The sequence below is a fragment of the Caloenas nicobarica genome, chromosome 5 (genome assembly GCF_036013445.1).
Source record: "Caloenas nicobarica isolate bCalNic1 chromosome 5, bCalNic1.hap1, whole genome shotgun sequence".
Classification (NCBI taxonomy): domain Eukaryota; kingdom Metazoa; phylum Chordata; class Aves; order Columbiformes; family Columbidae; genus Caloenas; species Caloenas nicobarica.
In genome coordinates, this window is record NC_088249.1 from 35563154 (window position 1) to 35590760 (window position 27607).

Genomic DNA, 27607 nt, shown 5'->3' on the forward strand with positions numbered 1-27607 from the left:
CTCAGGGGTCGGTACTGGGACCAGTATTATTCAATATATTCATCAATGACTTGGATGAAGGAATAGAGTGCTCTATCAGCAAGTTTGCTGATGACACCAAACTGGGAGGGTGGCTGACATGCCAGAAGGCTGTGCTGCCATCCAGAGACCTGGACAGGCTGGAGAGTTGGGCGGGGAAAACTTTAATGAAATATAACAAGGGCAAGTGCAGAGTCTTGCATCTGGGCAGGAATAACCCCAGGTTCCAGCATAAGTTGAGGAATGACCTGTTAGAGAGCAGTGTAGGGGAAAGGGACCCGGGGGTCCTGGTGGACAGCAGGATGACCATGAGCCAGCACTGTGCCCTTGTGGTCAAGAAGACAAATGGCATCCTGGGGTGTATTAGAAGGGGAGTGGTTAGTAGGTCGAGAGAGGTTCTCGTTCCCCTCTACTCACCCCTGGTGAGACCTCGTCTGGAATATTTTGTCCAGTTCTGGGCCCCTCAGTTCAAGAAGGACAGGGAACTGCTGGAGAGAGTCCAGCACAGGCCCACAAAGATGATTAAGGGAGTGGAGCATCTCCCTTATGAGGAAAGCCTGAGGGAGCCTCTTTAGCCTGGAGAAGAGGAGACTGAGGGGTAACCTCATTAATGTTTATAAATATGTAAAGGGTGAGTGTCACGAGGATGGAGCCAGGCTCTTCTCGGTGACAACCAATGATAAGACAAGGGGCAATGGGTACAAACTGGAACACAGGAGGTTCCACTTAAATATGAGAAGAAACTTCCTTCACAGTGAGGGTAACAGAATATTGGAATGGGCTGCCCAGGGAGGTTGTGGAGTCTCCTTCTCTGGAGACATTCAAAACCCGCCTGGACACCTTCCTGTGTAGCCTCATCTGGGTGTTCCTGCTCCGGCAGGGGGATTGGACTAGATGATCTTTTGAGGTCCCTTCCAATCCCTAAACATTCTGTGATTCTGTGATCCCTCACCTCGGCTCTTGTGTCACAGTGAGATCCTGGACATACTGCACAAGTCTCCCCTGAGTGCCAACCATAACCTGCCCCTCAAGGCCAAGCAAAGATCTTGGTAGTGATTCTTCAATGCCTCTTCGTTTCTCATGTCCGTTACAGATTCCTTTGCTGCCCATACAAGTTTTTAATAGCAGGTTTATAGATATACCACAAATGAAGTGAATTGCTCACAGAAAGATGGTATCTGCAGTTAAAGCCAACGGACACACTCCAGGACTGTGGGAGAGGGGGAACCACTAAAAAGGGCAAAGGAGTTAGGATGATGCTTTGGAAATGACAGAGCTGTAGCTTTATGTCACTGCCAGGGAAGTCATATGAAGTAGTAACTGGAAAGTATTAAAGAGAACACAACACAAAGACTCATCAAGTCTTTGTACACAAAGCTAAGTCTCCAATTTATTAGGTACTTAGTCGGCGAGGAACCAGAAAGCACCACTTTAAACTTTGAAAAAAAATTACTGAAGCAAACTGAAAGAGCTTGTAGTAAAGGATGCTACAGACAAAATGATCCATTTAGGTAGCAAGAATTGGTAAAGAAAACATGGGGACAAAACCCTGTCTCTGTTCATCATGGCAAGAGACATACACACCACCACTAGAACCTGTGTTGTTTACAACTGTTACTTAAATACCAGAGGAAGCAAGCAGCCAGTTATCAACATTTGCAAACCGCAGAAGCTCCTGATGTCGATCAGGATGAGGGAAAGACGCCTGGCCAGGTTTAGCCAAGCCGCGCAACGCGGCGGCACCACCCCCGGGACAGCGCGGGGCCGGCCCTGGTACGCACGGCACGGGAGGCTGCCGGGGAGACGTCATGTGCCAGGCCTGACGAGCCTCCCCCGAGCTCACCTCAGCTGAGGCTCCTCCCGCACCGCCGCGCTAACCCTGCGGGCTGTCCGCGGCTCCGCTCTGCCCTCGGGCCGGGCCGAACCCCGCTGCGCCGCGGAGCCGGGAGGCCCAGCCGCCGCCGCCGCCCGCCGAGCCGCACCACCCAGCGCTGCCCGCGGCCGGAAGTGTGCGGCGGAGCCGTACCATGGAGGCGGGCGGGCCGCTCTAGGCTGCCTTCGGTGGTTCCGGCGGGGCGGCATGGAGGAGCGGCGGTACCGCTCGGCCTCGGGGGCGCCCATCGCGCTGCGGCGCCGCCAGCACAGCGCCTCCTGCCGGGAGCTGGCGGTGCGCTGCCCCCGCCTGCAGCTCCGCTCGCTCAGCGCCGTCACCTCCGCCGTCTGGCTGGCGGCCTACGGGCTCTTCGTGCTCAGCGAGGTACCGACCGCCCCCGGCCCGCCGCCCCTCACACCTCCCCGCGGCCGAGCGGTGGCCCTGGGCTGGCTGCGGCCCTGAGCCGGTGTCCCGCTGAGCACCGGGGGAGCGGCGCGGCGGTCCGCGGTGGCGGGTCCGTCCCCGGGCCCGCCGGCCTGCAGGGGGCCGGGCGGCCTGCGCCGAGTGCTCCCGCGGCGGGGCAGCGCGGGCCGGGGACGGGGGGAGGCGGTCTCCGTGTGTCCTGGGGCTGCGCCGTGCCCCGGGAGCGCCGAGCTGGTGGATCATGATGAGTGTGTAGTGGAAAAAAAAAGAGAGTTGTGCTGGCCGGAGTCTGAGGACAGACTGGCTACGGCCCGAGTGCTCTTGGTGGCTTCTCGGGTGCCTCCATTGGTTTGTAGCCTCTTGCCATAGATAGGGTTCGTACGGGTGTTGAGTGATGCCTGGCGCATGTTTCTGAGTCCAAATAATAGGTGTTTACTTGGAGAGATGAATTGCAGGAATTTGGAATAAAGAATATATTGAAGAAGGTGAGTGATTGCTAATCCCCAAAGGGTTTTTCCTGAGTGACTCGGAGACCACTGCACCGTGTGTGTCAGCTGCTTGCTCATGTTTCACAGCCAAGGCAGTAAGACCTTGGCAGAACAGATTTCAAAAGTTTCTGATAAATCCAGAAGTATTGTTTTAGATATCTGATCTTTGGCCCATACTTGCAGGGAAGGACCAGCTTTAGAGCCAGACCAGTTACCTCCAGATTAAAGCCAATAGCTTGACCAAAGAAGCTGGTAACTGTGACCAACACTATCACTGTCACTCTTCATTTTTTTCAATAATCTTTCCCAAGGAATGAAGACAGAGATTGCAATGTGAGGCAGTTGGCAGGTTTCTGATATGGAAAGATGGTTCATGTTTCTCTAGCTGGAAGGGAAGCTGTGTTTGAGTTTTGTTACAAAAGCAGACACCACAGCCGCTGGTTACCACTCACTGTCTTCCTGCTTGGATTTACACGTGCTCGTGCAGCTTGTACACAAGTGACTGCAATCCTTCCATTCTGCCGGGAAACCAGACCCGAAAGTCTCTGTGTGGATTTCAGTATCTAATTCATGACTCTTGGTTTGTTTTTTGTTTTGTTTTCCATGATAACAAATTTTCAGAGGGGTCCTGTACCCTTTTTGTTTGAATGTGGCCACGGCTTCTTTACTTCACATGCTGGTGCAGGCCCAGCTTGAGTGGTAGGGCCATGCAGTAGATCTGGGTCCTTTCAGAAGTGTCAGTTCTAACTTTGATTCATGGGTATGAGGCCTACAGCTCTCCAAAACATGTCCCAGAAATAGGTTGTAGGTTGCGGACCTTTGGGATTTATTACCAGGTCTTCAAATGACTTACTTTTGACTATAGTTTAATCAGTTATATATTATTTTATGTAACAGCAATCCCAAGATCGCAGCATGCAAAAGGTGTTTGTCCTCAGACAAAGCACAGGAGAAAGCAAATGTTCTTTGGTATTTAAGGCAGGAAGACAGATGAGGTTTGAACAAATTTAGAGTTGCAGTTCATAAGAAGACAATCACTAGGCCAGTGTTTTTTCCTAGGATGTTTTTCTTCCCCTCTGCGATTTCACCCTCAGTTCTAGCAAACATTTCACAGCACTCCTCTGTCAGTGACATCACCTCTATAGGCATTTGTATAATACTCTGTCATTGATGTAAATGGCTGGTTTTGGTTGAGACTTCTGTACTAAATTTATAAGGAAACAGAATTTTCTTGCAGTTATCAGTTTCAGCTCCCAGTTCTTTCAGACCATACTGTGAAGACTGATTGAAATCTCATTACACACATATCAGCTGGTCAGGTGAATGAAAGGACTCCACCTGAGTAAAATTGCCTTGTAACTGTAGCTTTAGTATTATAATTTATTGTGCAACGTTACTTTCTCTAAAGCTGTATTTAGTTCATTGTAGGACCAGAGCTCTGTCTTTGCTTGGCTTGTATTACAGAATAGCATGGTGCTTTCTTCTGCTATCTTCATCACATTGATTGGCCTGATCATATACCTGCACTTCGTGAAGATTGACCAGGAATCTCTTCTGGTCATCGGCTCACTCGGCATTCAGGTGACTTCATCCTATGCTTCAGGGAAAGAGAGCACGACCTTCATTGAGATGAGTCAAGTGAAGGATGTGGTTATCAATGAAGCCATCCATATGGTAATCATATACAGCCTTCCTGTTTCTGTATCTGTAGGCACACTCATGTCCAGTACATGTTCATGAGCATGGTTTACCAGAGCAATTAAACACAGCACCATCCACAGCTTTACTGTCATCAGGAGCTTTGTTTCAGATTTCTTTCTTTATTCTCTTATCAGTTTTCTCACCTTTAAAGGAGAACTCAAGCCAAACAGATAGCCTCAAGAAGCCAAATCCATCCTTTACGTAATGACACTGAGCCAATGGTTTTATTTCTTTGTCTTGTACTGTTCTTACAAATCCTGATGCCAAACTCCATAAGTAGTCAGGATACAGATAAGAAGACAGACAACATGAGAGATTACTTTTTCTATTGCTGGCATTTTCTGTAAAGCTCCTGTAGAAAAGCAGACCTTACACTTTCAGTATATAATTAAGTAGAAAAAACCACAGGTAAAATTATTCTTTTGTTGTGTGAAGGGAGGAAAGCCCATAGGTATCAATATAAATTCGTAGACTTGACCATGGCCTGGAGTGATTGACCTTCAGCCCAATGAGTTGAAACAGATCCTCTTTCTGTGGTAACTCCAGGCACTTGGGTAGCATTTTCAAACTCTGATGATTTTGTCTGTCTGTCTTGTAGCAAAAAGTTATCTACTACCTGTGTATCCTTCTCCAGGACCCTGGAGATCCTCAGGGAGTATCTGAGGTTGTGCCACTCTTTCAGGTGAGTTTGAACGGTGGAGAAATCCACATCTGTGGTCTGTGAGTGTTTGCGTGCCGGTTGTCTTAGCGTGTTTGTGTTGCACTGCAGGTAGCTGACTACAGTTGCCTTTACCTGACTGGGCCTTCAGGGTGGGTCTTAGAGCATTGTGCAGTGGGTGGTGTTAGAAGTCTCATAGAAACATCTATCAGGGATGTTTTTTTCACTTTCACTCCATTCAAAGAACAGGGAGCTGTATAAATTTGAACCCAGCCAGGAGTTTGCGTGAGCTAAGAGTCTGGCTCATGTAGGGTACTGAGGACTCACAGCTTTCTGTGTAGTCTTACACTCAGTGTTACCGTCGTAATTATGGCACTGTACTGTGGTTGATATTTCTCTTAGCTTTGTGTGCCAAAAGTGCTCATAGAAATCTCCTTGGCTTCCCCTGTCTCACCCCTTAGCAAAGATCACAGTACAAGCTGTGAAGAATTTGCTTAATGTATAATAACTTGTTTGCTTTACCATTACCCTGTCTCCCCTTTCTCTTCTCATGCTAACTTGTTCTGACTGTTCATAATCCCATTTTTGGGATGGTTTTTCGTTCTATGTGTACGTGCCTAACGCAACAATGCCCTGATCCTTGTGTGGTGGTAAGCAGTACGGAGGTGCCTCACATCTTAAACTGCTGTGGTTTATAGCCCTCTCTGTCCTTCTTAATCCACCTGCTGCTGGTGGCTGTCATTTTGTAGTCCACATCCAGGTTGTGACTGGGCACAGTTAGTCTTCAGCTAAATATTTATGGGTATAAATAGACTATTCCATCAATACTTGCTGCTAATTCAGTCCCACAATTGTAAAGACATATACTAACAATAATATAAACTAAGTATTTCACACACAGTCAAAGGAAAAAAATGGATTTGCTGGAAATCAACAGCTAATAAATTCCAGAGAGCTGCAATCAGTAACCTGGTTTTAGTTATCCATGCTCCTTTCCAGCTTCAAAGAGGCTGCCTGGCATTTGTGTAGTTTCTCTTTTTTTCTAGCTCAACTCTGAACAGTTTTATTTTCTTGGAAGTATCTTAGTATTGGTAGAGTTGACTCCACCAGCAAAGGAGGTACAGAAAGAGCTGTGTCAGTTTGCAATTCATTACCTGTCAGTAATTCTCACTTTAACGTGCAAGTTAGTATGTTACTTAGTTTTGAAGGAGCAGTAATTAGTAACTTCATTGCATCTTCTTCATTGGGTTCCTCTAAGTTTTGTCAGCCTTCAAAAATACAATTTACCGTGTCACTGAGCCCAGGAGCACTTCTGAGCTGAACTGACCTCTTAAGCAACACTTGCAAGGAGAGGCGTTTGATGGACTTTACACAGTAAAGCTGTTTTGGAAGCTCAAAAGTCATGGACCATAGGGACTGTGGGACAGGGAAACTTTCACCTCCTTGCTGGTTTTAATCTGGACCAGGTTAGAAGTGATGGAAAATCATTATATTTTGATCACCATTCACTGTGTGAAATGAATTGATGCTTTAGAATCATAGAATCATTTTGGTTGGAAGACACCTTCAAGATCATAGAGTCCAACCATAAACCTAACTCTGGTGCTAAACCATGTCCCTAAGAACCTCATCTATACGTCTTTTAAACACCTCCAGGGATGACCCAACCACTTCCCTGGGCAGCCTGTTCCAATGCCTGACAACCCTTTCTGTGAAGAAGTTCTCGTTAATATCCAATCTGAACCTCTCCTGGCATAACTTGAAGCCATTTCCTCTCCTCCTATCACTTGCTACTTGGGAGAAGAGACCAACACCCTCCATGCTACAACCTCCTTTCAGGTAGTTGTAGACAGCAATAAGGTCTCCCCTCAGCCTCCTTTCCTCTGGCTAAACAGCCCCAGTTCCCTCAGCTGTTCCTCAACAGGCTTGTACTCCAGACCCCTCACCAGCTTCATTGCCCTTCTCTGCACTCTCTCCAGCACCTCAGTGTCTTTCCTGTAGTGAGGGGCCCAAAACTGAACACAGGATTCAAGGTGGGGCCTCACCTGTGCCAAGTACAGTGGCACAATCACTTCTCTAGTCCTGCTGGCCACACTATTCCTGATACAAGCCAGGATGCTGTTGGCCTTTTTGGCCACCTGGGCATACTGCTGGGTCATGTTCGGCTGGCTGTCAGCCAGCACCCCCAGATCCTTTTCCGCCAGGCAGCTTTCCAGCCATTCTTCCCCAAGCCTGTAGCACTGCATGGGGTTGTTGTGACCCAAATGCAGGACCCGGCACTTGGCCTTGTTGAACCTCATACAATCGGCCTCAGCCCAACGATCCAGCCAGTCCAGATCCCTCTGTATGGCCTTCCTACCCTCCAGCAGATCAACACTCCCACCCAACTTAGTGTCATCTGCAAACTTACTGAGGGTGCACTCAATCCCCTCATCCAGATCATTGATAAAGAGATTAAACAGAACTGGCCCCAACACTGATCCCTGGGGAACACCACTTGTGACCAGCTGCCAACTGGATTTGGCTCCGTTCACCACAACTCTTTGGGCCCGGCCCTCCAGCCAGTTCTTTATCCGTTGCAGAGTACACCCATCCAGCCGTGAGCTGCCAGCTTCTCCACGAGAATGCTGTGGGATATGGTGTCAAAGGCTTTACTGAAGTCTAAGTACACAATATCCACAGCCTTTCCTTCATCCTCTAGCAGGTCACCTTGTCATAGAAGGAGATCAGGTTGGTCAAGCAGGACCACAGGCCTGATCGCTTGGTTGTCCTGTATGTGCCGCATGATGGCACTCAGGATGATCTGCTCCGTTAACTTTCTGTTGTCCTTTTATTGACAGTACTAGCAGAGGCCAAGGGCCAGGTGTCTGAATTCCCTGTCCTGAAGGTAGATTTTTCAGGGTTGAGGTCTTCTAGGATGGTGCATTAGTGCATGGAAATCTGCATCTCTATAGGGAGTATGGCCTATCAGATAGGTTAATGGGTTGGGAGGTGTGGATATTCTTCTGTGCTGTCACTGTGAACTGTGAGCTGAGAAAGGGGAGGATTTCTGATTTGGTGAGAGATCCAGGCTAACTGCAGAATGGTGCTGCATGTTTTGACCGGACAGCTTTAGGGACTGGCATTTTTCATCACAGAGCAGGTATGGCTTGTGGAATGGCTTTGCATTCCTATTTCACCAGTTTACATCAAACACCTCCTGGAGTTTGATGGATTATTTCTCAATGAACATATAAAAGGGAAATCTGTTCTCCATTGACTTAATGTGAGAAAGCAAATCAACTACAGAGATCTTGCTGTTGCATTCCTTAAACATGCAAGCTTCTGATAGTCAGCTTTGTGTCATCTCTCTGCATCCCTTTCTCTGCCTGACAATCTTATTACTGAGAAGCTAAAGCTTTCCAGCACTTTTACAGCCAGTTCAGAGCCTGATTCTCTGCTGTTTGACTTAAATTCTAGAGCTCCAAGCCACGTCTGGACTGCCTGATAGAAGTGTACAAAAGTTGTCAAGAAATCCTGGAGCAGAGGAAGACAGCGCCACAATCAAGTGGAGGAAAATAGTAAAAAAAAAAATCAAGGCAGCAAACTTGCAGCAGGACGTGGAGAGACACATGGAAAAGGAAGCAAAACTGCCTCGTAGCTTTTTTAATTAGATGAGTAGGAAGTGGTGCAGCAATACAGTGATTTTAGGGCTAAAGGCCTGCTCAGACTCAGAGTTGTTAGAGAAAATGGCAGCTCAAGGACAGAAGTGAACCTTGAAATCCTCTGCTATGGAGACAGGTGAGCAGAACTTTTCCGACTCAGACAGGAAAGGTTTTTCCTTGCCTCTCCAGAAAAGAATTCTGAGGAAATAGGGCAAAGGGAGTCAAGAACATGCATCAAACGTTTAGTCTTTTGTGGATCTGAAAATTATGATAAACTTATAATGTAACTTTGGCTGGACTGCCAAAAATATGCTTTTGTTTGTTTCTATTTAACCTTTTGTTGAAAAAGTGTATACCACTCTAAATACCAAGGCTGATGTGTGGGCTGGGCTGATGACTTCCTGATCCACAGGTGAATTTCAGGAAGAAAAATCACAGAAAATTAAAATATACTGTTGCATTCAATTATGTTTAATGAAATAAACATAGGAAAGCAGACTTGGGCCTCTTCAGGGATCTGCTTGAAAGAGTCCCATGGGATGGGGCCCTAGAGGGAAGAGGGGTCCAGGAAAGCTGACTGTCAAGGATCACCTCCTCCAAGCTCAAGAAGAGTCCATCCCAGTGAGCACGAAGTCATGCAAAAATGCCGAGAATCCTGCAAGGATGAACAACTTGCTCCTGGCAAACCTCAGACACAACAAGGAAGTGTACAGGGACAGGTAACCTGGCAGGAACACAGCAACACTGCCCAAGATGCGGTTAGGAAAGCCAAAGCCCACCTGGAGTTGAATCTGTTGAGGGATGTCAAAGGCAACAAGAAGGACTTCCGTATGTACAGAAGCAGCAAAAGGCAGACAGGGAAGATGTGGACCTGTTGCTGAATGGGGCAGGGGCGTGGTGACACAGGACATGGAAAAGATGTGGCATTTAAAGGGCCACGTCAGTTGCTCTAAGAATGAGGAAAATGTTTTGTTGAAAACAATGGCAATGACTACATGCATAAGGTTTTATTGTCCTGTGCTCTTCACAGTAACTTAAGGTTGGGAAATTCTTCCTTGTTGCTGAGCTAAAAGTTACTGTAACCTTGAACTGGTATTTTTCTCTCTTTTTTTTTTTTCCCTACAACTGCTTAGTAATGTAACAGAGACAACTGAAATGTCAAAACAAGAGCTAAGCCAGCAAGTTGGCAGGAGACATGGGGTCCTGCTTAATTTATATACAACACTTTACATAATCTGTAATTAAAACATGTGGCAACATACCATCCTGTAATATGGTAGAGATAAAGTGATTTTTTTGTTGTTGTTTGTCACGGTGCCATGAATTTTGAAAGATGCAGGTTAGCTCATGTCACAGGAAGTATTCTGGTTGTTCAAGTGAAAGGCAGCAGCTTGGGCATGTGTTACTGGCTTTTGAGTAGCATTGTCTAGATTACTTCATTTTTTATGGTGTTATTTCTCATAAACACTTTAAATGTTAGGGTTGGCCAGATTTTTAATTCCAGTGCTGCCCTAATGTAAGTTGGTAGGTTGCTGTGAAGTGAGTGAAGCTGCACCCTGATGCAAACTGTGTTTGGTTGCAAGTCCAGGCAGAACTGGGAAGGGCGGGTGCTGGGGCAGGGGCTGACCTTGGCTATGAACAAGGGCGGTGGGCCCTGGGAGGGTCACTGTAACTGACAACACTGGTGGTCCTGTGACTGAGAACCATGTGGTATACACGAGTTGCATGTGGCTCAAGGTGCGCTTCGGCCAGGTGGGGTTTTTCCATGGGGAGGAGAAGTGGTCAAGGCCCTTGAGGAGCAATATATCAGCAGGAAGATTTGCTGAGCTGTGGGGAGAATGTGTTAGAAAATAAATTCTGTCTCAGCAGAGCGGACAGACTCTTGGACTTAAGAGTGTGCTGGGAACATGGACTATGCTGTAGGAATCCCATGAAGTCCTGAGAATGTGCACTGAAGAAATGAGCTAGTAGCTGTGTCCCAGGAGGAAGCCTGGCAAATTGTTGTAGCCATCTTTGGAAGGTGCGAACACCCTATGCCCATGGAGGGCCCTTCAGTCATCCACTAAAGCTGGGAGAAGATCAGCAGAGAGAAACAAGGAATCAGACCAGGGCAGGTTTGTACTGGGTTTGCGCCTGGATACCAAACACAATCTTTGTCCATTTTTGTTTGCATCAAGACTATTTTGGCTTTTAAAATAGTTTTTTTCATTCTGAGAATAATACAGTTTAATTCATGATAACTGCATTTTATTAAGAACAAGCAGAAATCTCACAGTATCTCCCAGACATCCCTTTACATACGCACAGCAGTTAGGGACTAACAAAGGCTTTTGTCGTCTCATTCTATGCCGCAGCAATCATCTTTGTCAAAAGCATTGATTAAAATAAAATTTTTTCTCTACCAAAGAATCATACAAAATAGATATCTACACAAGATTGTTTGAAGTCAGGTAAGCTATAAATAAGAGGTATATGTGCATCCATCAGAGTGGGGTGGTCCCTGAAATACTCAAGTATTGGTGAATATTTTTAAGAAATAAGGAAGAAAAAAAAAGTTTCATATGCCATGCTTCTCAATTTAAAGTGCAGTTATGGCAGAAAATATTGAGCTTCAGGACAGCTCTTGCTCATTCAACATGTCAGCTTCCTGCATGCCCTGGTACAAGTCTCTAAGGACAAGAGCATTAGCTCTGGAAGGGAAATACAGGCTCTGAACTGTCAGCTGGAGACTTCTATGCCTTGAGCATCCCCAGCACCGATGACTGCTCGGTTTATTCTGAAGCAGCTTTGCTAGTGGTGGGATACAAGAGGACAAACAGACCTTCAGATACAGGAGGAATTGTAGGCACAGGTGACTGGGTGAGGAGGAATACTGCTCTCTGTATTCAAACTGATGGAGCCATACTGAGATCACTGTGTGTGTGAGAGAGAGAGGAAACACAGTACTGACCACTGTATCAGGATATATTGTAACTTAGAAGTATCTAAGAAAAAAAAAGACTAAACACCTTCTCAAAATTGTTTTTGGCTCAGAAGACTTCTACCCTTTTCCATAACTTCAAGGGATGGTCCTTAAATTCATAACAAGTACATCACAGTATGTGCAAATCAGGTCTCCGTTTGTACAATCTTTTCCTGCCTTATTTCTGCCATATGGTTTCCACAACCAACCATGGGTGGCTTTTTGTTGATTGGTTGGTTTGGGGTTTTTTGTGTTTTGTTGTTGTTGGTTTTGTTTTTAATGTTACAAAGATGCTGATAAGGGATTGCTTAGAACTATTTTTGTCCGGCCCATGCTCTTCTCTTTTAATTTGTCATTTTGCACCCACCATAAGCATGAAACAAATATTTCTTGAAGAATTGGTTCCACTGTATGCATTAGCTGAGCGTTTCAAGGTTGGTGGCAGGTACTAGGGAAGTAAAAACAGTGGTATGGTTGGTTTGTTCATTTGCGATAACTTTGGTTTGCTATTGCTGAATTCGTTCTAATGGTTGAATTCACACTGTTTTAATTTGGGAAAGTTGCCCATGAATGCATAATTATTATGAAGTAGCACATAGTACTTTTGAAAGTGAAGTTATTCTTCCTTAGCTTTTCTAAAATGCTTATCAAAATAGCTGAACTCAAGCCAGGTAGATTTAGATTTTTCAAGAAGAGCTGTTATTTTTCTTTTATTTGTTTAAAATCCAGTAATGTTTTCAGTCATAACAAAGTCCCTTTGAAACAGATTTTAAAAACCCCCATTCTTTCAGAAAGTCAGAAGAACAATTCTTAAGCACACATTTGCTGACTACCTCTCCTCCTTGCTGTGGTAGCATGAGGGAAGCAGGAGTTTGAAAGGAGCAGCTTCTGTCAAGTCAGAATGGCAGAGCTGGTTTGGGGGGACCTGTTCCTGTTGCTGAAAGACAGAAAAAGTAGAAAAATTGCTTGCCTTGTCTTCCTTTGTCTGAGATTATGCACAGTTTCAAACACATCCTGAAACATCTACCACAGTGATTAACAGGGTCTTTGAAAGTGCTTGTCTGAGGGCGAGTGTGTGACACATTCAGCCCTGCAGCAGATATCTAACATTCAGCTCTTGCGTAGAACAGCATCGACTCCTGAAATGCATCAGTCCTGTAGGAGCCAGGGCATCATCTGACACTGTTCGAGTCCCAGCTGTTCCAAGTCCTCAACATGCAAAGACACCAGGTTTCCACCTTTTGTTAAAGTTGAAAATATTCTTGAGTACCACTGAACTCCTATTATGTAAGTCACTATTTCAGGTCTGAAATTACCCTTGACTTGGGTTGGAATTATTCTTGTCAGTTTAGTTCCTCTTCCTTCTCAACAGTGTCTTCTTTCATTCTTTCATATCTGGAGCAAGGACTTGGAAAATTTGTGTCTTTCAATTTTAGCATCAGTTTCAGGGAGGAGTCATCAATAGCTCTAGGGAAAATTAAATTGTCCTCTTGGTTGTGTTAAGCAGTTGCATAAACACTATTATAGTCTCTGCAAAAAGACTATCTTAATAGTTGTTCTGGGAGTGGCAACATTTAATTTAAACACTGGTAAAAACTTTAATATGCTGGCTATTCACAACCAGAGCCTAGAGCTGAAGTTACGTCTGCACTACCTGATCATCTATGTCATGTTAATTTTACACTCTGATAATAGCCTTTTCAGTGTATATCTAGTTTATGATGCAGTGATGTGCAGCTCCTGATCTAGGCAGTATTCAACAGGATGCATCCTTGTAGGGGGTTCATGCCACAGTATCCATTACCACCTGTTTTTATGTTGGATAGGACTGTGTGCTCAGCCCTCTGCAGTCAGATTCAAGCCTATATACCACTCAAATCTGCCTTGCAGAGGCTGCAGTCTAATTTAGGTGAAAAGTGAGCAAGTTAGGGATTGATGCAAACAGAAGATTATTGGAAATAATGATAATAACTGAAAGGAGTGATAATAAGAAAAAGATCACTGCGAGTTTTAGGAGCTGGACTGAGATTCCAGACACAGGATATACGGTGATCTAAAGACAAGTGCAAAGCTGAAAATGGGAGAGATCCAAGAAAATATATGTGCTTGTAAGCAAAGCAGTGAGATCAGGAGACAGAAGAAGGGGTGCAAGGAAAGAGAACAGATGTAATCTGACTGGGGCAGTGTGCAGGCAAATGACCTAAGGCATGGTATTTCGGATGGAGCGTGGCATGGAAAGGAAACTCCTGTGCAGTTCCCAAAAATCAACTCTTTTTTTTTTTTTTTTTTTAAGAGAAGGGGCACTGCCTCTATCCAAACTAAGGAACTTTGTCTGTTATTATGGAAAAAGAATCATGGCCTGAATTAAAGTGTGTAACCAGCAAAATCATGGCTGTCTGCAATTCAGTACAGAGCAGTGGAGAGAAAAAAAAAAAGCCCAAACAAATCAACAAGATCCCCCAAAGTCATTTGGGATGTGCCCTCAGAGCAGGGTGGGCCCCTTAGTGCTTCGGGGCACAGAAGGAAAAAAGCACCGGCTTTCAGCCTCCCAGAGCTCGTTCGCAGATGTTTTGCTGCGGGAGGGCTGTGTAGAAGACAGGAGTGAAGGTGTGGAGCGGTAGTTAATGTAGCTGGCAATAAGAAGTGTTGCTTCAACAATCTAGGGAAAAAAAGAAAATGATTAACTGTAAGTCAATTAGAGGTAAGAGCGCCCTTTGATTTTTAAAACCTATTGACTGCATAACTTTTGCAAATGGCTTTCTCACATGGAATTGTTCAATTTTGAAAGGAAGGTCTGTTTTTAAGAGTTAGGTATAATAAGTCTCTTGATTAAAGGTTCCAGCTTACAAGGGATGCATTGAATGTCTATAGCCAGTGCAGCAGCCATGAGTACCAGTCCCCAGGGCACGTACAAAATGCCCGGCTGTGGTGATGTCAGCTGAAAAGATGCTCACTGTTCATTTTGTAATTACCTTTGGAATTGCCATTGTGAAAAAGAGTTTTTCAGTGCTGTTTTTCCCAGAGCTCCTCTCTCTCATTTGACTGACTACAATCATGAAGTCATCTCGACAGCCTCCAAAGGTCAGCACAGAGGAGTATGAATAAGAGACCTTCACGTGCTGTAGACAGAGAGTTTGAAAGAGTCATATTTCTGTAAAAGAAAAAAGGGCCACCTTAAACTAATGTATTTGCCATTTACCGCAAGAACACCAGATCTCCAGCAGTAATAGGCAGTATAGGTAATGGACTCTCTAGGTAACAGCTGGCAGAGAAAACTCAAGTGAGAACTGCATTTCTGGTTTTCTCCTAGCCTGCTTGATGTGTCACTGCTCCAGAACAGCAGTCCAAACTTTGCTGTATCCCAGGTGGTGGTAGTAAAGCACACACCACTGAGATTTTGCGAGATGTATGAGCCTGTTCGCTGCCCAAAGAGGCAGTCAGATGTTCCATGAAACCCTACCTTAACACTGTAGCTGTAATTTTCCTTTGTTTTTGTAGCATTCAAACATAGCACAGACTTCCCTCATCCTTCTACAAATTAACTTCTGGATCCATTTGAGGTTAAAGACAAACTTTTAGTGACTTCAAGTGGACCCAAGGGAATGTCTTTCTGTGGGAGGTAAGTTATTTTTCTTAGACAGTGTTCCTCACCATACCATAGTGTTATAATCCAGTATGCTGATACCATCTTCATTCACAGCTATCCAGACCGGATAGTCTTCCAATGGAGAAGGCAAAACAGGCTAGAGAAAAAGAAAATTATTAATTTTGGTATTTTCTTGACCACCACCCAAAGATGAATCTATCCTTAAAACCCAAGATTTATGTCAAAGTGAAGATGAGCGAGAATCCTACAGGCTTACTGGTCTGACCTGGTTTTGATTAAGAGGGCTTTCTCAAAATCTGGAGTAACATTTTCAGATTTACAAAAATTTTGGGGACTACTGGCACAAGAGATGCAGTGATAACAAAGGCTTTGAGATTAACTAAATTCCATCGGTGTAGTTAAAACTGAAGGAAATGCTAGGACAGAGCAACAAAACGGCAGTTCTGCTCTGCTCTGGTTCTTATACTACTCACATCAGTCAGTCAGGCAGGGAAGCCTGTTGGTTTCTGTAATACCAGTGCACCCAGTACAATCAATGCAATTTTCTTTCTTACAGATTTTGACAAATGTGTATCAATTTTCTGTTAAAGAGGAGTTTTGTGTTGTTATGGCTAATGACATTAATCTTTCATGGGAATCTGCTGTTACATGGCTAAGGCCATAGGCTTTGCTATTTAACTGTTGAAATGTTATATGTTAATCATCAGGAACATCAACATTATTTAAACTCTGGGTGGAACTTTCTATATTCTAATTCCTCAGTGTCAGTGACTTCCAATACCAGTAACCATTTCTGCTTTTACTCCTGAAAGTGGAAATAATTGTCTTTTTGAAAACTTTTTGTATATTTACACAAGAGACCCCTTTCATCCTTAGACTTTATTCCATAACTATAGAACTTTGACTTTAAAGCCAGAGACGTAACCTTGAACAGGACCTATCTCAAGCTTTCAATAGAGGAGGTTTCTACTGGGTTGGGGAAGATGGTTAATGCCAAAACAAAATTTCTTAGACAGCCCCTATGTGCTAAGACATTAGTTTGGGCAGGGTAACAGGTACAGAGCTCTGGCCTGGGATGGGCTGAGGGATGGAACAAGCTCCTGGGAGAAGCGCTCCCTCCAGCTGTTCGTTGCTGTCCCACTGATGCCTGTGGGCTGGCAGCTTACCCAACATGTGCTGTAGTTTTCATTTCTGCAACAGGACACAAGCAGCACTTGCCTCTCTTGTGTGGCAAGAAAGCAGCCACTCTGTGTCAAGCAGAGAACAGGACTGCACTACCCATTCTCCTTTAGCTAGCATCAGCCGCCAGGTGTGATTTATGGGGGATTCTTCCCTTCCACCCTCCAGTGATATGTAAATAGTATTTTTTAAACTATCATTGCAGCCTTGATGACCAAGGAAATTCCTGCCTAAGAAAGCATTGGCAAGGTTTGTAAAGAGAGTAGTATCCTATATTGTGGTCAACTGATTTATCCAGGGAACTTCCCTTTTTAATTACTGAGCACTAGCAACCTCTAGTGTTTAGAACATATTTCTCTTCTTTCTTAACCTATGTGGTACCACACAGAGCTGTTCCTTCCATTTTTTTCTCTTCCTGAAGTAGAAGCATTTTCAACCTCTGTTACCAGAGATCATAGGTACATCTCTACTCAGATAGTTCACTTTCAGAACAGAGAAAAAGTGTGCTTCAGTTACCTTAGCAGCAAATACTTTGGCTCCAAAGAGAGGCCATTTACGGGCCACTGTCAAATAAATTCGAATGCATTCTGGTGGAGAGCATCCCTGTAGGACCATCCACTTCATCGCCAGCCTGTCAGCCAGTTGCCTTTACAAATCCAAGACATAAGACAGCATTATTTACTAATGTCTTCTAAGGAAAGGTGCGTAAAATTATAACAGTTAATAAATGTTCCTCTTATTCTAAAAAGGCTGTTCTACACAGCACTATGGACAGGGCTGTTAGCAGTGACAGTTACGAGGGTTGTACAACCTGAGTTTATTTGAGCATTTTCTCTACTTCCACAAGTCCGAATATTTTACTACTACTTATACTGTAATGCCCAGGAATCTCAGTCACATATGGGTTGCTCACTGGTGTATATATTAAACAACTGTATCTACAAACAGTCAGGCGACTGTTACAGTATAATCCTGCCCAGCTGTTCTTCACATTCAATTATACTTTCACCTCCATCTTAACTTGTCTGCCGTATGCTCTATGTGGAATAGCAATATATGCTAACTCTTGATGTGGCTCACTAGGAATGGTTTGGCAGCTGTCTTGCTGCATGCAGATGGAATTTGCTTCCAAAAGGAGGTAGCTGTGTTAGTTCCAGCACTGCATCCCTAAGTGGCTTTGGATCTGGAAGATGACCATTTTCCTTCTTTAAAACAGTTAGAGCTGGGACCCATGGCAGCATCTGAATTCTGTACTTGAGATCTCTGCATTATGTGTGAGAATTTCCAAGTCAAAACATCAAAAATCCCTGCCAAAATATGTGCTACCAGAATTACTGCATGGCCTGAAGCAGTTCATATGTGTTGGCTTTATGGCTCGTTGCAAATGTTAGGCATCTAGATTCAATTGACACGTGGGGGAAGGGTAAAATAAAAATTCAGAAACAGAATTCATCTTAGGCTTAGGTTAGAGTTTGTTGGAACAGAGATGCCTAATTTGGAAGTGAAATGCTTAAACTCCTTGTCTAGGGGAAAATTGGTGATTTGGCTCTTTTTATATTAGTTAACTGCTATTTTCTTTCAAAGGAACCTTTTCACGACACTTGTGTTTTGCTTAAGTTTCTACATCCAATAATCGTGACAGGGCTCCTTGAAATTTCTTAAATATAAAACCAGAATTTTGCAAGCAAAATATGTTTTCAGTGCAAAGTATAGAAGAACCAACAATTTACCTGAGCTGTTCAGGAGTAATGTTTTGCTTGTAGCGTTTGGGGTAGAATTTATCTAAGACCTGGTAGAGAAGATGCTGCATTTTTGATTGTGATGTTCCCCCAGGACTTGAAGGTCCAGGTCGATCCAGATCCCCATATTCCACCTAAGACAACATCATAGTTTATAGTGCAACAGTACTATGTTTTTTTTTAGTGCAGTAGAACATTCCATGAATTCTCAATACCGATAACTACTGTGTTTATTAGTCATGCAAAAAGATACCATTAGGCCAGGGAACTTTGTCTACAGCATTTACCATAGTAAATGTCTACAGCAGAGCAACTACTGAGGACATGATTGCCCAATTCTTTACTGATCTAAGTGAAACAAGATCTTGTATAGGGAGACACTTCTGTATAACTGCCAGGCTTTTGGGGTTTATTTTCAGTTAAAGCAACAGCATATTTGTAAATAGTTTGGGCAATGTTCCCAGCTTCTTAATCTCAGTTTACATTCTTTTAACAAGTGCAACCATCCGTTTCAGCTCAGTAAGAAACTATTATTCTGCTTATCATGCCCACAACCCATACTGTGTGTTTTATGTGGTACAATACTAAATGCAAGTCTGGCTGTTCCTGAGTAAGACGCTATTGGCAGTGCAACAGGGAAAGATTTTACTATTAATGTCATTCTAGTAGTAATACTATTTCCGTATCTCTATTAAGGCACTAACTGGAGCAGTTCTGGGGATGGCCTGGCCTCACTGTTTTTTTCCAGTATTTCTCATCAGAAGGAAAGAAGAGGCACTCCTATAGGAAATTACCCTATAGCAAAAGGCGTTTCAACAACATATGTATGCTGGTAGAATGTGTTTGGCTGTTTGGCATGGTACATCTCGGACTGTATGTTTGATAAGAAAACACACTTTTGATGTAAAAGATAGGTGCTTAGTCAAAGATATTCAGTGTACAGCTGAAGTCCCTGGAGGACAAAAGGGAGGATTTCTGCCTATAGCTATACTCACCTGAGCCATCAGAGCCACCATTTCCAGAGCTAATTCCTTATTAACAGGAAACCTTCCATTGGCGATTTCATTGCTGACTTGGAAGGCCAGGAGCAACCGCTCCCGGTCTGTCTCACCTTTGGCCTGGCTCTGAAAATACAGCCTAAAAAGTAGAGAGGGTTGTGAAGGTAAAAAGATATTGTGAACTGAAAGCAGAGGTGAGAACTTTAATCAAGGTGAGTAAAAACAAAAGTGGTTGTTTTGTTTTGTTTCTCCTCCTTCTCTGAAGTGAACTTTGTGTATTGCGGGGGCACTAGACGGAGATTTGAAAGCTGAGGTGCCTCCTGTATTAACAAGACTTAGGCAAGGAGGCTCAAAACGTGCTTCTAGCTTTGGAAGCCATTTGAATTCTGTAAGACAAACATGTCGAGACAGCAAAGCCTTATTAAACACAGATAAAACAGTGTCTGTCCATCCTCATCAAGCACAGTCAGTCAATATTTAAGATATGGCCTTCTCTAATTATCACAGAATACGGGACTACCTCTGCTCTACCTGTATGAGCTTCTACATAGCAGCCTTGTAGACTTGCTAATTTTGCCAGCTTTGTTTTGACCACTTACACTGATATAGTTATTAAAAATAGTCTTCGGTTTGCTTCAGCAAGAAATATGAGACCAAATTAGCAGGCTTTATTTCAAAAAGTGAAGAAGAATTCTTGTAAATCAAAGTTTCCTACTATTTTTCATTTCCTTCAAACTTGCAATTTCTTTGACCTGGTATAGCAAGATGACTAATGGGAGTTGAGGACGCCAGCCTGGGGAATGCCTCCCAGAACCATTCTTCATGCATGCCTATTTACAGCCCACATAATCTAATCCAAATATTAAATTAAAGCTGCATCTATGACTGTATATTCCACAATACTACACAAGATATTCATTCCAGTGGATGAGTTTATTTTTTATGTCACTTTAACAATACCATTAAGACCATATTGACCTTACACATCTTATCAGAGTCCTTGGTGTCGGAAAAGCCCAACCTTGGAACGACCTTATCAAAACATCCTTGCTGTCCAGTCTAGACACATTCCAATCCAACAAAATACTGCAAAGTTTCACTCGTGAAACAAATACTGCCTTCTGGGTCAAAAGCAACAACTTCTGCTTCCACCTCTGTTACACCAACTAATGAAGTTTACAGAAATTTGTTTCCACTATTACAGTCAACAAAATCTTCATATGTTCAATACAGAACTTTGTCTCTTTTCATTTTGGGAGTGGCCTTTGTTTCTCTTGCAAACAGAAGTCACATGCAGAAAACTGTTCCTTGTTCTCATACACAGCTCTCCATTCACTGTAATTCAGAATTCCTGCCTGTATTATAAATGATGAACTTCTTCCAGTTTTTGGTTTAGGCCTTTGTCTTGTACTTCCCATCTCAACTATCTTTCATCATCTAACTTTTAACATTTCTCTCTTTATAAAGTCTGGGCACTGCTACTACATGTCTCTTCTACAGCTTATGCAATTTAAAGTATTGTTCTTATATCTAAAAAGATCTTTGCAGATCATCTTTGTGATTCTTCACTCAATTGCAAGTTACAACATATTCATTTTCACTGGTGATTTTTCCCCCCGGTCTCTCTTCCTCTCACCTAACACACGTTATTTAATTATGTTTTAGGATCTAGGCAAAGGAAATTGTGCCAAGTATGGCTTATTGTGCTACAGCTTGTTCTTAACTAATTTTAAGTTTATTCTGCTATTGCAAAGTGTTTTGGGTTTTACCTCTAGGCCATATACCCCCTTTTATACATGTACCACACACAAAACTCATCACATCTCACGTAGGATTTGAACGCATCTTAGCTAAAATACTTTTGGGACTAACAGTACTATGAATTACTGGACATCTACAGAGATACATGCCATCTAGAAATGTTTAATTAACAGCAGTAGTGAGGCCAACCGAGGGAGCACAGTACCTGTTCTTATAGGTCAACTTCACAATTCTTGTGCCACCTTCATATTTCCCAGGATGCAATTCTTTTAAGGCTTGTTCCCATTTAGAAATGACATCACAGATCTTTATAAAATATCATGGAGAGAAGAGAGACAAACTGAGGTGAAATGTGGAGTCAAGTCTTGAGGGAAAAGTAAGTAAAAAAAACATTGTGGAACACACAAGTTAAAGAAACAGACTGGATCAGCATAAACACAGCCAAAAGTGACAGAGCAATTCCTTTTTCTATTACACAGTACGTAAAAATTAAAGTTTTCCCACTGAAAACTCCATCTCCCATCTGCAGGGGAACACCTGTAAGTTAATTCTGATCTGGGAGCAACTCTGTGGCTATGTCTATGTTAGGAAGGAGCAAAGCCCAGGAAGAGCAGACCTGTACAGTGAAGCACCTGTTCTGAGACTCAGTGCCCACAGTACGTGAGTTTCGAGGAGTTTTCCTTTAGACTACCTTCAGTCTGATCAAATGGCCTGAAAGCCCGCTACTATGTTGGATCACATCTTCCAGTTCATGTTTCATGTAGAAAGAATCCATTTCATGGTCTCTAAGGTTGCTCCTTAATGTGAATCAAAGCACAGTTAATAGGAATGATTGGTAGGTTTGCTTCAAATGTGCCCTCCTGAGTCAAACTAAAGCACTAACATACTCTCTGCATAGCAGCTGTCTACATGCATGGCTAAACCAAACCCTTGGCTGTCAATGTCCAAACTTGCACATTGCATCCTAGGTTCCAACTTTGTAACTCAAACATATTTTTAGTAATCGCATGGTTAATTTCTTTGGTTCCATTCAGCTCCTTTGGGTTATTCCAGTCCTTCTACAAGCAGTCTAATAAAGGCTTCTACTTCTCTTTTGATAGCATCTCAATAAAAGGAATGTGAACATAAGAAGCCACATGAAATACATAATCAGATATCCTAATCCTCTCTTAAGAAGCTATTGAGGTTGCCTTGGCAAGTAAATAATAACCAGGTAATAACCAGTTAAAGTTACGCCTTTGATTGTATCGAGCTCCTTCATTTATTCTAATATCTCATCTCTCCAAATGGTGGTTCAATTACCAGCAAAGCTCCAGATTATCTGATCTATATCAGGCCATAAAAGCGAAGTATACAATTTGGCACTCTCTGTGGTAGTTTCTGCTTTGAACCATCTAATTTAAAGTTATTGGTATCTTCTCCCTCTGTTGCCCAATGTGAAATTACACACAGTGTAAAACTGAATGTTTATGTTCCTTGCAGGTATCAGGTCCTCTTCAAAGTTGCCACTACCGCTATTCCTCCATCAATGCTGTACAACAAATTATTCTCCCAGATTTGTACCAAAATCTGATGTGTCTCATTCATGGCGATGAGCCTGCTCACTTACGGCAGTCATCCAGCTGCAGCAGGGGCAAGAATCTCCACAGGAAAGACACAGGTGTTAATACTTATTCTGCTTTCCCTTGATCTGAGGCACTCCTCCCTTTTCTCATTAGAGCTTTCGCCTCTAAGTACACTCATCAACAATGAAAGCCTGGGTTATCTGGAGAGAGCAAGGAGATACTTCATAGTCCAATAGATGGGATTTATATAGACATGCCAAAAGACTCGCAGCCTAACGAAAATATGTCTCAAATAGGAGTGACACACTTGATGTTAGTTGTGATATCTGGTCACACCAGCTAGCTCAGTCATGTTTTAATTTTGTAGTCAAGACAAATTAAACTTTAAAATGTGCTAAAATCCGAGTTAAATACTTTTAAAAAATTGACCAATTTATCACCTACTAAACCAGAACATGCTTTGTCTTAACTAGTATCTCGGACTAGACTGAGCTAATTATAGAATCACAGAATCATTTAGGATGGAAAAGACCTTTAAGATCATCAAGTCCAACTGTAAACCTAACACTGCCACATTCACCACTAAACCATGTTCCTAAGCACTATATCTACATGTCTTACAAACACCTCCAGGGATGGTGACTCCACCACTTCCCTGGGCAGCTTGTTCCAATGCCTGACAACTCTTTCCGTGAAAAAATTATTCTTAATATCCAATCTGAACATAACTTGAAGCCATTTCCTCTTGTCCTATCACTTGCTACTTGGGAGAAGAGACCAATCCTCTCATTGCTACAACCTTCTTTCAGGTAGTTGTAGACAGCAATAAGGTCTCCCCTCAGCCTCCTTTTCTCCAGGCTGAACAGCCCCAGTTCCCTTGGCTGCTCCTCATCAGACTTGTGCTCCAGACCCCTCACCAGCTTCGTTGCCCTTCTCTGCACTCTCTCCAGCACCTCAATGTCTTTCTGGCAGTGAGGGGCCTCAAAACTGAACACAGGATTCGAGATGTGGCCTCACCAGTGCTGAGTACAGGAGGATGATCCCTTCCCTAGTCCTGCTGGCCACACTATTCCTGATACAAGCCAGGATGCTGTTGGCCTTTTTGGCCACCTGGGCACACTCCTGGCTCATGTTCAGCTGGCTGTCAACCAACACCCCCAGATCCCTCTCTGCCAGGCACCTTTCCAGCCACTCTTCCCCGAGCCTGTAGTGCTGCCTGGGGTTGTTGTGACCCAAGTGCAGGAATTAACGCCTCATCTCTGAATACTGATCTAGATAGACAATACCCAAGTTTATATATTTATTAGCCCTTTAGCAGCTCTTCAAGGATGTATGCTGAGTGTAGCAGGGGAGAAAAAAAAATACCTTCATGTTGCCCTGCAGGCAGTGTTCCAAATTCCTGCCAGAAGGATCATCTGTGAACAGAGCAAATCCCATGTGGGATGGCTTCTTCATTCCTGTCTCCTGGTTCAGTCGCTGGATGAATTCGTCAACTGTTGAGGAGCCATCAAAACCTACAACCTGCAATGAAAGAGGCATTACTTAAGGATAACTTTCAAGAAACATGACATTAATGGGTATTACAGCTAATGAAGCCTGGTTTCCTACAGATTGGTGTCTTATGATTGACTGCGAGCTCCAGTGACAACATTTGGGTATTGTTTTCCTTCACAGCACATTCTTTCTTGTACTGAGACTTGACATCTTTCCTGTTTCCCCAGCTACCTTTTCTTCCTAAAACCTGTAGAGCCAGGGCTGTATTCCTTTCATTTTCTCAGGAAAAATGGCTAAAATGGCAAGGAGAAGAAACAGCATCTATCTCCCAATGTCTGATACTTATAAACACCATGGTGCCACCCACACAAAGGAGACAGGTTATAGTGCAGTCCTCCAGTGCCCAGAAAAGAGGCAGCTGTGGTGGCTCACCTGGTAGGTTCCGTTCACGAAGTGCACTGGGATGCTGAAGGGGAGTGAGTGGTGGTAAGGATTTCTCAGCAGGATGGACACAATCTCCATCCGGGAGGGCTTGGCTTCCCGCTCACCAGTCTGCACCGTGCGGTCTACTGATCTCTGGCAGTAGATGGCATACTTGCCTATTTCACTCCTAGGCAAAGAGGTGGAGATAAACCACAAACGTGCTTTAATGCCATGTCCTCTTCTATTTCCCATGCCATGACAAAGCATTCCTCCCTCAGGCTTTTGCTCAAGCGAAGATACATCTATGTGCAGATATCCTAGTTCATCTCAACAGAGTAACAGCTCAACTGAAAGGCTACAACACAAACCTGACCTCCAAGGATTTGTAAAATTAAGTTGGACAATAGCCTCTCTGGGAAGCGCAAGAGCATTCCCTGCTCTTAGGTAGACTGGACGTAATACAGGAATACCCTCTTCTGTACCCTGTTGCCATCATCATGCCCATTAAACTAAGACCGGTTCACCCTCAAACTTGCTGTCATGCCAGCCAAATTTAGTTACTATCATGTTAAGTCCTGGTAAGTATTCATAATAATTTGTAATGTATTAGTCTCACAGGACTGTGTAAGTTGTGTTTATCAATTTACGTGGTTATACAAATGATAAGTTTCCATGTAGTAACCCTATCTGCCAATCAAAAGACTTGACAGAGTTTCAAAGCAGGCTCAGATTTGTTGGTAGTTCAATACAGGATAGGGATAGTCACTAATATGGTTGGTCTAGCGAAGAGAATGCTTCATTGAACAGCACAAAAAGGATATAAGTGTCTCTAAAGCCAGGCATGAGCAGTCAATTACACCTTTTGCAAAAATGTTAAGAATGTATATTCGGAAGAAATTCTGAAATGGAAGGATTTATAACCATGCTATCACTTTGCAGGGGAAACTAATTCCATTCAAGATGCCTTCAGGAGGTCGGTACATGATTAAATCCCCAGTTAAATCACTGCAAGCAACATGGAAGTCACTGTAGCAATATATTGCTCACCTCCCCAGTAATGTGTTTGAACAGTTTTCAAATGGAGAATCTCGCTTCAACAAGAAGCTGTTGTGTCTGGCTTCCAAATGCTCCTGAGCCCAGTGTCTAACCTAGAACTGTGGCCGACTTTTCTTCCTCTCTTATAGGTTGGATATAAACTCTAAGTCACCTTTCATGAAAAACAATACCTAGAATGAATATCTAGTATAAATCTAGACCATAGGCATGTGTAAATATTCTCATGTCTTGTTTGCTGTATGAATCAGGGAAAGCATATCTATTTAATTGGTCAAGAGACAGCTGTACCTGCTCCGTCTGAAGAGATGGAAGTGTTCCTAAAGCTTGGCAGAAGGAGCTAAGTCAAGTCCCATTTAGGAACTGCTCTAAATCTAACATAAACTACAGATGAAGATAAGCACAGTTCGCAATAATTTCTGTATGTTTTTTTCTAGCCCTAATGATTATTTCATAGCTGGGTGGTATAATTCCTCTTTGCTTCTGCTTAAAGTTTATTTGTTGCTAAAGGTACTTTTGGGCCAAGAACCTGGCAGACCATCAGCACAGTAATGCTTGAAATTGATGCATTAAATCAGTTTCATAGAGCCCAGCACATCCTTATGAAATTCAATAGTCCCTAACAGCAGAGCAGCTCCACTACTAAGTTGAATGGGTCAGTTTGGGAGCTGATAATACAGAAGTTTGAAGAGATGGTTTTTAGCAGTAGCCAGAAGATCCCTAACGTGTTGCCTTAGCCAATGCAAGGAGAGCCTGAATATTGAGGACTGCCTGATATCTGTATTTTTGCTACTGAGAAGAAATAACAAATATTAGGCAGCATAAAAAACCAACCAAACAAAAACCACCACTCCACCTCCCCAAAAAAAAGAAAAAAACCCCACAACACCAAACAACCAACAACTTGATAGGAATACACAGATACCGTTTGCAATACCAGTAGACTTTTACCTTGAGTTCCAAGGCAGACTTAGGCTGAGTATTTAAATATGAATATTTGCTTGAAAGGAAACCACTCTTTTACCAATGTCTTAGCAACACTATATCGTTGCAGCAGACGACTAGACATCTCTAGCTGTGACCTCTCCCTCAAGGACAGTGAGATATGCATCACCATGGAAACAAACCAAGAGGATGTACACTGGAGAACAACTTACTGCTGTTACAGAGATCTTCCACTGTTTCCTTATAGGGGAAAGTGTTACACACCAAAGAGGTAACAGAAAACAGTACTAACATGTATTTCAAGTTTGTTAGTTTTTCCTCATGTTTTATGGTTCCCTGAGATGTTCTCTGCCTCACTTTTGTTTTGTCAGTATGCCTGCTAACCTGACAGCAGAATGCGATCACCTAAAATTCTAATCACAGAATCACAGAATGTTAGGGACTGGAAGGGACCTCAAAAGATCATCTAGTCCAATCCCCCTGCTGGAGCAGGAACACCTAGATGAGGCTACAGATAGTTAATTCTAAATAACTCTAATAATTCATTCTAAATAATTACTTTGGTCTGTCTATCAATAAAAGAAAATAGCTGCAACAGCAAAAAACTCCCTATGTAGCTCCAGTTATATTTGCAAAAAGTTCTTTTGCTACTATAGGTCACTCAGTTTTGTGAACTGGCTTAATATGTGACAAATTAGTGTGAACAACTGAAAGGGGACAGCTTGATACCATTGGGAACCTTCTGTCCCCTTCCTCAACTTATTTTTGCAGGTGTGAGTTACAAAATTGCTTCCATCTTTATCTGTAGTGGATGCAAAAGGCATTTAGCTTAGCAGAAGAAAATGGTATTGCGGTCTTTACCTGGGGTCTGCGTGTCGCTGCAGGTGCTGTTTGACGTACCAGAGGAAGTGATGTTGAGGCAGGAAGAGAGGAGCACACAAAGCCAGGAGTTGCCAGCACTGTGAACATAAAACTGGACATCATTCTTGTTCTGTACTTCTTGCTTGTTGTCTTTCATAGAATACTGCAACCAAAATGTTGGATGGTGACTAGTGCTTTTGGGACTGATCAGCTTT

At 43.2% G+C, this 27607-nt stretch overlaps 2 protein-coding genes across 3 annotated transcripts in view; one reads left to right on the plus strand and one right to left on the minus strand.

Moving 5' to 3' along the window:
- Positions 1 to 1829: 1829 nt before the first annotated feature.
- On the plus strand, positions 1830 to 10433 carry PIGH (phosphatidylinositol glycan anchor biosynthesis class H). 2 transcript variants are annotated; one of them, XM_065635418.1, is made up of 4 exons: positions 1830 to 2275; positions 4267 to 4476; positions 5138 to 5185; positions 8621 to 10433. In XM_065635418.1, the coding sequence occupies exons 1-4, from the start codon at positions 2099 to 2101 to the stop codon at positions 8720 to 8722; spliced, it is 537 nt and encodes a 178-aa protein (XP_065491490.1). In that variant the 5' UTR covers positions 1830 to 2098; the 3' UTR covers positions 8723 to 10433. The 2 variants fall into 2 exon arrangements, with proteins under 2 accessions (XP_065491490.1, XP_065491489.1); XM_065635417.1 differs by having other exon boundaries at positions 1836 to 2275; positions 5102 to 5185; positions 8621 to 10430.
- Positions 10434 to 14240: 3807 nt separating this feature from the next.
- The window catches only part of PLEKHH1 (pleckstrin homology, MyTH4 and FERM domain containing H1), a 44617-nt gene continuing 31250 nt past the window's right edge, over positions 14241 to 27607 (minus strand). The window contains exons 19-28 of the mRNA XM_065635376.1: positions 27393 to 27490; positions 24543 to 24720; positions 23982 to 24137; positions 21257 to 21357; positions 19288 to 19429; positions 18284 to 18426; positions 17070 to 17199; positions 15424 to 15510; positions 14740 to 14886; positions 14241 to 14426 (exon numbers count right to left, since the gene is read on the minus strand). Of these exons, the coding sequence (XP_065491448.1) occupies positions 14250 to 14426; positions 14740 to 14886; positions 15424 to 15510; positions 17070 to 17199; positions 18284 to 18426; positions 19288 to 19429; positions 21257 to 21357; positions 23982 to 24137; positions 24543 to 24720; positions 27393 to 27490 (1359 nt within the window). The 3' untranslated portion in view covers positions 14241 to 14249. The remainder of the gene's footprint in view (positions 14427 to 14739; positions 14887 to 15423; positions 15511 to 17069; positions 17200 to 18283; positions 18427 to 19287; positions 19430 to 21256; positions 21358 to 23981; positions 24138 to 24542; positions 24721 to 27392; positions 27491 to 27607) is intronic.